Source organism: Penaeus monodon, chromosome 6 (assembly GCF_015228065.2).
Source record: "Penaeus monodon isolate SGIC_2016 chromosome 6, NSTDA_Pmon_1, whole genome shotgun sequence".
Taxonomy (NCBI): Eukaryota; Metazoa; Arthropoda; class Malacostraca; order Decapoda; family Penaeidae; genus Penaeus; species Penaeus monodon.
In genome coordinates this window covers 18227707-18236613 of record NC_051391.1, presented here as the reverse complement: position 1 = coordinate 18236613, position 8907 = coordinate 18227707, and the positions used below count along the sequence as shown (strand labels likewise).

At 47.3% G+C, this 8907-nt stretch overlaps 1 protein-coding gene across 1 annotated transcript in view; it reads right to left on the bottom strand.

Moving 5' to 3' along the window:
• Positions 1-2968: 2968 nt before the first annotated feature.
• Positions 2969-8907, bottom strand: part of LOC119574313 (protein MTSS 1-like) — a 136258-nt gene continuing 130319 nt past the window's right edge. The window contains exon 4 of the mRNA XM_037921507.1: positions 2969-3433. Within this exon, the coding sequence (XP_037777435.1) occupies positions 3372-3433 (62 nt within the window). The 3' untranslated portion in view covers positions 2969-3371. The remainder of the gene's footprint in view (positions 3434-8907) is intronic.

Below are 8907 nucleotides of genomic sequence, written 5' to 3'. Positions count from 1 at the left end.
AAGTCACGCCAGACAACGAATACTGCACCATCACGGCTAATGAAGCCGAGAAACAGCCATCGCCCTAATGGAACCGGGAAGTCATATGAAAGTTCAAGTGCACTACCCCCTAACAAGCGTGAAATAGGTTTCTCTTTGGTAATATCCGCCAGTCAGTCATCATTAGGCGTTAACAATCACACCAGCTACATCTCACCTATAACTCATTCACGGCCATTCAGGTCCCCCTTCTTGGCACCTCAGGCCACCTGCTCCCTCCTAATCGGCGCTGTTAACGACACTCGGGAATGTTTCGGTGTTGCGTCACTGTTTGTTTGTAAACGTGTTCCCACTGCAGATCCTCGGGTCGGTGTTTGCCTCCACAGCAGTAATTCAGGGTTGCAAAACGTGGATCTTTGAAACATTTTCAGCTTGGCAACTATCCCGCTCTTGTGCCCCGGTGTTGTTCTCATACTTTTAAACGTGATTTTGGCCTTCTTCATTCTACATGACTGTCCAATTGCAAACATCGTTACTCCATTGGAATAAAATCGACTTTTGTGTCCATTCTAGCTCCGGATGGATCCCTAGGGTTTCAAAAGAAAACTAAATAAAAATTATTCACTATAGACGACATTTTCATCACGTATGCGCATCATGTAAGTAAACAGCACATGCCACGAGTGACAGTGTGACTTCGCACGTTTGCTGAGTTTGAGGACAAGCGAATGACACTGGCTACAACATAACGATGAGATTCTAATCATAAGAAAAAATGGTATCCCAGCTACAACAATTTTTTTGCAGTGCTTTGATACCTTTCAACGCAAGATACAAGAGCTCCACCAAATGAAAATACTTCCACGTTATAATATATAAGAGTGACGTCGGGAGGTAATTTTGTTTGAGTTTATTTGCTTCGCTGGCTTATCTTGCAACGCGATCAAGGGACCGGAACAGAGTAGAGCAGATGGTCCACACAACCCCCCCCCCCCCCGTCCCAAGTTCTCCATATGGTGCCACTTTCCCTCTCCGAAGGGACCACGCCATCCTCTGTCGAGCGTCTTCGGCGTCCGATTTCCCTCTCTGCCGATCACGCTGACCCGCCCCGGTGTATTTCCTGCACGCCCCAGGCTTTTATTCCCCTGGTTTCATTTATCCTCCTTTCTTCCCCCTCTCTCCTCTCCTCTCTCCCTCTCTCTCTCTCTCTCTCTCTCTCTCTCTCTCTCTCTCCTCTAGCTTTCTCTCTTTTCCCTCTTTCTTTCTCTCTCTCTTTCCCCTCTTTCTCTCTCACTCTCTTTTCCCTCTTTCTCTCTCTCCCTTTCTCCTCTCTCTCTCCCTCTCTTTCTCCTCTCCTCCCTCCCCTCTTCTCTCTCTCTCTCTCTCCCCCTCTCTCCCTCTCTCTCTCTTCCCCCCCTCTCCCCCCCTCTCCCTCTCTTCCCCCCCTCTCTCTCTCTCTCTTCCCCCTCTCTCTTTCTCTCTTCCCCCCTCCTCTCCTCTTCCCTCTCTCTCTCTCCCCTCTCTCTCTTCCCTCCCTCTCTCCTCTCTCTCTCTCCTCTCTCTCTCTCTCTCTCCCTCTCTCTCTCCCCCCTCCCTCTCTCTCTCTTCCTCTCTCTCTCTCTCCCTCCCTTCCCTCTCTCTCTCTCTCTCTCCATCTCTCTCTCTCCTCCTCTCTCTCCTCTCCTCTCTCCTCTCTCTCTCTCTCTCTCTGTCTCTCTCTCTCCCTTCCCCCTCCTCTCTCTCTCTCTCCCCCCCTCTCTCTCTCTTCCCTCCCCCTCTCTCTCTCTCGCCCTTTCCTCTCTTCCCCCTTTCTCTCTCTTTCTCCCCTCTCTCTCTCTCTCTTCCCCCTCCTCTCTCTCTTCCCCCCCCTCTCTCTCTCTCTCCTTCTCTCTCCTCTCTCTCTCTCTGTCTCTGTCTCCCCTCCCTCCCTCTCTCTCCTCCTTCCCTCTCTCTCTCTCTCCTCCCCTCTCTCTCTCTCCCCCTCCCCTCCATCTCTCTCTCTCTCTCTCCCCCTCCCCCTTCTCTCTCTCTCCTCTCTTCTCTCTCTCTCTCTCTCTTCCTTCTCTCTCTCTCTCCTCCCCTCTCTCCCCCTCTCTCTCTTTTCTCTTTTCCCTCTCCTCTCTCTCTCTCCCCTCTCTCTCCCCTTCCCCTCTCTCTCTCTCTCTCTCCCTCCCTCCCTCTCTCTCTCCCCCTCCCTCCCTCTCTCTCTCTTTCTCTCTCTCCCTCCCTCCCTCCCTCTCTCTCCCTCCCTCCCTCTCTCTCCCTCCCTCTCTCTCTCTCCCTCCCCCCTCTCTCTCTCCCTCTCTCTCTCTCCCTCCCCTCTCTCTCTCCCTCCCCCTCTCCCCCCTCCCTGTCTCTTTCTATCTATCTATCTTCTATCTATCTATCTATCTATCTCCTCTCTCTCTCTATCTCTCTCTCTCTGTCTCTATCTCCTCTCTCTCTCTCTCACTACCTCCTCTCTCTCTTTCTCTCTATCTATCTCCTCTCTCTCTATCTCTATCTCCTCTCTCTATATATATATATCTATTTCCTCTCTCTCTCTCTATCTATCTATCTCTATCTCTCTCTCTCTCTCTCATTCCCCCTCTCTCTCTTTCCCCCCCTCTCTCTTTTCCCCCCTCCCCCCCTCTCTCTTTCCCCCTTCTCTCTCTTTTTTCTTTTTCCTCTCTCTCTTCTCTCTATATTTCCCCTCTCTCTCTCTCTCTATTTTCTCTCTATTCCCCCTTTCTCTCTCCATTTCCCCTCTCTCTCTCTCTTCTCTCTCTATTTCCTCTCTTTTTCTTCCCCACCCCCTTTCTCTCTCCTCTTTCCCTCATCCTCTCTCTTTCTCTGTCCTTCTTCCTTTCCATCCCCTCTCCTTTTCTTTGCCATTTTTCTTTCGCCTCTTCCGTTATTTCTTTCTTCTCTCCATAGTTGTCTTCATTTATTTTCGTTTCTTCATCTCTTCTGCGTTCCCTGTGTTCTTTTTACTTTAATTTTTTCTAGATTCTCTTTCCTATCTTCTCTTCCACTACGTTCTCCTTTTCTCTCCTCTCTGCTCTACTCTGTTTTATACTAATTTCACTCTATCTCTCATTTCCTCTCTTCTCTCATCCTTTTTCTTATCTCCACCCCTAACTTTCACTTCCCCCTTCCTTTCCCACAGTTTCTTTTCTCTTTTGTTTTCTATTCTTTCAGCCTTTTCTTTTCTCTGCTCTTCTCAACCCCTGATCACTCTCCCTTTCCCATACACTCGCTCATCTCAAAATCCCCTTTCGCTTCCTAACACCCCATGACATGCCCCCTAATATGCACAGAAAAAAATACATTCAAAGATGCATTCATCACGTAACCTGATAACGATCCAACAAGTCCCTCTGGAGCCCTGACCAACGCTTAAGTATTAGGAATCAATACTCACAACTTCCCGTCCTACATACACACGCGCCTTGGCCCTGCACCGTGCGCTTACCTGTAGAAACAGAAATCACACATTAGCCGCATCTCAAATATACTGCATACATAAAAAAGTATTTCTAGTTATACTTTATGTGATGAAATCATCTTTGCAAGAAGATACCTGTATCCTATCCCGTCCTCATTCAGCATGACACCGTGAACATTGCCAAAGCATGTAACCTGTCAGGATGACCTGGCATGACGCAGCATGACCTCCCGTGCAAAAGAACGAGGCCGAAATCACTAATTCTTTAATGCCAGTGTGAACGGTGTTCCATTTTGGTTTACTTAATTTTTACTTTGTTTTCCCATTTTACAGATCTAGTAATATCATTCACCAATCCATGCAGTTTTCTTTAACTTATGAAGTCAACTTTTTAAATATCTAATAAGGATGGAATCCAGGTGGATTTCGAAACTGTAGTCTCATTTTCAATAAATCAAGTTTTTGCATTGTGGGTTTTTCTTCCACCTCTAATAAGATATATGAATATCACAGTGTCATTACTTTTAAAGTCGTGGTTTGGGGCATGACAGACTGAATAATAGTCGAAGACTATCATGGACGATAAGGTTAGACCGCAAAAGCCTAGAAATGAAGCACGAGACAGCCTTCCGAGCATGTACTTGGAGTCTGACAGCTGAGATGATTTATCTGCACACATTCTCTCGTCCCTCAAGGCTGGATCCACCGAGGCTCCTCGCACACAGTCGGGATCCTCACTGCACATGTCACAGGTCTGTCCTTGTCAGTGCTAGCAAGATCTACACTATAAATAGAAACTCGGGCAGCCATAAAGTAGTCACATATCTCGAACCGAAATGCCCAGTTTCTCAGTAGGCCTATGGCTGAATGGATACCTATGTGCACAAATATTTTTTAACGATTATAATAGTAATATCTACCTTTTTGCATTTTGAGCAAGAATTTACCGCTACCTCCATCGCTAGGAAATGTGCAGCCTCAAAACCCCAAGCCATCTTCCCCATGTCATAAAGTGTAAAATCAGAGCAGAAAAACACGCAACTACACCCGACGTCCTAATGGATAGAGGGGCCTGAGTGTAAACATTGGGATCATGGCGAGTCAGTCAGGTACTAGACGAATACCCGTCATCTTACTTTTTTCATATTCACTTTAAATCCGGATCACATCACCCAACCTGCTACGATCTTGAATCATTACTGACAAAGAGTGAGCTCTGTAATTGATACATATCCAATATCTCACAAAAAGCTCCTTTGCATCTCTCCTTCCCAGGCCTCTTCCTAAATGATCACTAGCCCCAAGCTGTAATATCTGGTCACGCGTCACGAGGGAACAGGTCACCCCGCCCCCTGACCACGTCTACATCTCGTGACTCTCTTGTCGTGAATTATTCTCGTTATTATGACCTTCTATTTGGGATTTTATATTAAAAAGTGTGGTTTCATTTTCGTATTCCTTAATTTTTTCATATGAGAAATACAATTTGTAAAATGTATCACTTCAGAACTTCTATCAAAGAGAGAACAGGAAATATAATCCAATATACAAGACTAAAACACTAAATTTCATAGTTACACCAACTTGAGATCGTAATTGTCCTAGCATAAACTACATCCACCCAAATGTGGTCTCAAACCAAAGTGGAAGACAAATAGCCGAGGAAATAAAAGGAAGAAAGAGGGGTAGAGGGAATGGAAGAGGGAAAGTGAGAAGGAGATGGAGGGACACAGAGGAGGGAGGAAGGGAGGGAGAGAGCGGAATGAAGAGAAGCACGGGGGAAGGGGATACAGATCTACATACCTACATTCGAGCACACTCATAATCGAGTGAATTCATAGATAAACAACACCAGATCGAGCTCCTGTCGCCTTCCATCCTCCCTCAGCAAACATCCCCCGTGAAGACGTCAGAATTCTATCCCCGATAACGTATGGCGATTCCCAGGAAAGCTTTGAAAACCCGGTCCTGGACCCATGACACCTTCCGAGGGATTTAACCACACACATTTTACATCAGCGACAGGCATGGACGGTTAGTTGTATGTGCAACCGAAGAAAAAAAGACTGAAATATGTAGCTGAAGAAAGGTAAGAATAGCTACAAAGTGAACTGGTGAGTGAATCGTTGGAAGGAGACATTTAGTTTTGGAAGCAGAGTAAAAATCAAGGATGGAACCGAAAGGCAAGGGTAAATCTTAAAGGGTTGGATGACTGAGCGCAAAAAATGATACTCATCAAGGAATGGCGCGCTGAAGTGATCCGAAAAAGCAGGAGAGCCACGGAAGAGAATGAGGAGAAGAAAAACATAAAATAATACAAGAGGCATGGCTGAGAAAAAGCAAGAAAGCGAATGGGGAGACAGGTCGTAGAAAAGCAAGGCCGGGAAAACGAGCGTCGCAAGCCAGGGACGCGGGAGGCTCGCCGGGACGTGAAGGGCCTCGTCTGCCGGGGATTACAGACAATACTTAGGCCTCGCCGGAACGCCAAGAAATAACACTTCATGTCCGCTTGGGAGGGGGAGGCAACGGGAAGACAGAGCTTGGAAATGCTGTTTCGCAAGAGCAGAGCTGGGCAATAAAATAAGACGAGGAAGGATCGCACCACCGGACACGGCGCCCACCAGAGACGAAAATGGAGGGAGAAAAAATATAAATGAAGGAGAGGGAGAGAACAGAAGTGAAGGAGAGGGAGAGAATAGAACAGCAGGAAAGAACAGAAGTGAAGGAGATTGAGAGAATAGAACTGTAGGAGAAGGGGAGAACAGAAATGAAGGACAAGGAGAGAACATAATTAAAAGACAGAGAGAAAATAAAACTATAGGAGAAATCGAATACGAGCTGTCAGACACAAAGGGAAGGGCAAAGGGAGCTGGCGGGGGAGGGTGATTAGAAAATGAGTGACTCTGTGGCCTGGAAAGGAAATGGTGGGAAAGGGGTCAAAGAAAGGGGTGAACTATAGGACGGATGTTGATAAGAAGAAAGGGAAGTGATAATGGAGAAGAATGGGGAGGGAATATGCGGCTGAAAATACTTTTTAGTAAATACTTAAATGCGACCCACTGAAATAGTGGTGATAGTGTTATTGGGCATACGTCAGGGCGGAGATAATAGCAAAGCCTCTGTGCAGAAGGGGACGCAAGAAAGGCGCCAGAGGAGGGGAGGAGGTAGAAGAGCGGGAGAGGAGTGAAAGGAGGAGTGAGAAGGGGAAGGATAGATATAGGAAAGGAGGAAAAGAGGAGGAGGAGAGGGCTAGGAGAGGGGGAGTGAGAGGAGGAGGGAGAAGAGTGAAATGAGGAGCGAGATGAAAAGGGAGAGGAGGAGTGAAAGGAAGAGAGAAAGGAGGAAGAAGAATAGGAGGGAGAGGAGGAAGGAGCGGAGGATAGGATCAAGTGCTTGGATGAACCAACATAATCCCCACGTCGCGGTCCTGAGTCACGCATAAAATAATTGCTGATAGACGACCCTCCTCAGCACTTCCTCGAGATTTAGTGCCAAAATTATAGACTTAACGACAATCCACAAGACATTAACTTTCTCAGAGCAGCTCCAGTATCCTCCGACCTGAGAATGATCGCAGTGTCACCTCGGGGAAGGTGAGGCTGGCAGCGCGACAACCCAACTTAAACCCAATGCTGATTCCCAGAAATTATACCATTATCTCCGCATATTCTAGGTCACTAACACTATTTACTCTATTATCCACACATCCAAGCCCATAAAGAGTTTCCAGGCTAGACTCTTCAGGTAACTGGATAGCCCCCTCGGATTAATGATTAATTATCGCAAGCTGTACTGGCCGACCCACACCACCCCAGCAACCGGGGAGGGGCTGTCGTCGACCGGTTCACGGGGGACCCAGGAAGCCGAGTTTTCTGAGCAGACACTCGAGAGAGCGCTCCGAGGGGTGGGAGAGGTACATGGGATGACGATGGCAGAGGACAACGAAAGTGAGTGAGAGAGAGAGAGAGAGAGAGAGAGAGAGAGAGAGAGAGAGAGAGAGAGAGAGAGAGAGAGAGAGAGAGAGAGAGAGAGAGAGAGAGAGAGAGAGAGAGAAGAAAGAGAGAGAGAGAGAGATAGGGGGGGGGGGTGACGGAGGGAGGGAAAGGGAATCGAGTGGCTGATCCAGGACGGTGAACGGGGGAGGACTTCCTCAAGGCAGTAAGACAAAGAGCAGGGATGAGCGAGGTGCATGGGGCTGTCAATGCAGAGGGTGAGCGACAAGGACTGAAGGGAGCGAGGGAGAAAAGAGGGAAGGATGAGATTAAAGCATTGTAGAAGGATAGAGGGATAGAGTCCTGTCGACGATGTGGTTAAAGGCAGTGAGGAGATCGGGGGAAGTTAGCAAAATCGTCGTTGTTTTAACCTGATGGATAAAAAGCTACTCAATCACAAGTCTTATTTTCATCAAGGCTCCATACCAACGTACTTTCTACACTTGCGTCTCATATTCACTCAATGCCCATGCGATGGGCGTGGAAGATGCGATCCATTTCCGATCACGAATGCAGTACAGTGCCCGGGCGTTCGAGAACGATTATGACAGGTGGCGTATCTGTACTAATACTATGAGGATACAGAAGGAGACGTGACCGAATCTACCGACACAGAGATTATATATGAATACAATCAAGTGTCACAATACAACGTGACTATATCTGCAAACGATATGAAAAGTATGTCAATATACACTCATAGATGTGTACCATGGATGGCCTAGGCTGAGAATGAGTCCGAATCCATCAACGTGATCACAATTGCAGTACAGAGAGCCTGTGTGCTGTGTGATGCAAGCAACGGGGCGTATCTGTATATATATACCAGCAAGGCGAAAAGTAAACTGAGTCGCTTACAGGGAAGAACTAACCCTCATAAGGAATCATAGGCTGAATTGTAGGTTGCAATTAGATTGATGTAAAGTATTATGATCAACACTGAGATGACTGTACAAAGGTCATAGCTATGTCTGAAGTCACATTATCATCATATTCCTTTCACGGACTGTTTCTAAGTTACAATCTCTATTTTCACTCAGGAATTACTCATCTTCTATATAACTTACCTCTCTCAATGTCTGATTTCAGTCTACTTAATCTCTCTCTCTGTCTTTCCTCATGACTCTCTCTGCTACTCTTTACTCTCTCATCATCTTCTCTCTCTCTCTCTCTCTCTCCTCTCTCTCTCCTCTCTCCTCTCTCCCTCCCACTCTTCCTCTCTTCTCCTCCTCTCTCCTCTCCCTCCACCTCTCCTCCCACCTCTTCCCTCCCCACCTCTTCCCTGCCTCGCACTCCCTCCCTCGCACCCTCTCACTCGCCCTCCTTCGAGTTCCATTCCCCGCAGCCCGACGCGCTCTCTCCCCTTCCCTCCACCTTGCATCTCGGAGATTAAATCCCTCGCCACAACCACAAGTGCCTCCTCAGTGTGCCCCGTTATAACCTTCTATTATTCCTCTCCCTCCTTCCTCGCCCTGGGCATCGCTGCGTTTTCCTTGCCCATCATCGTCA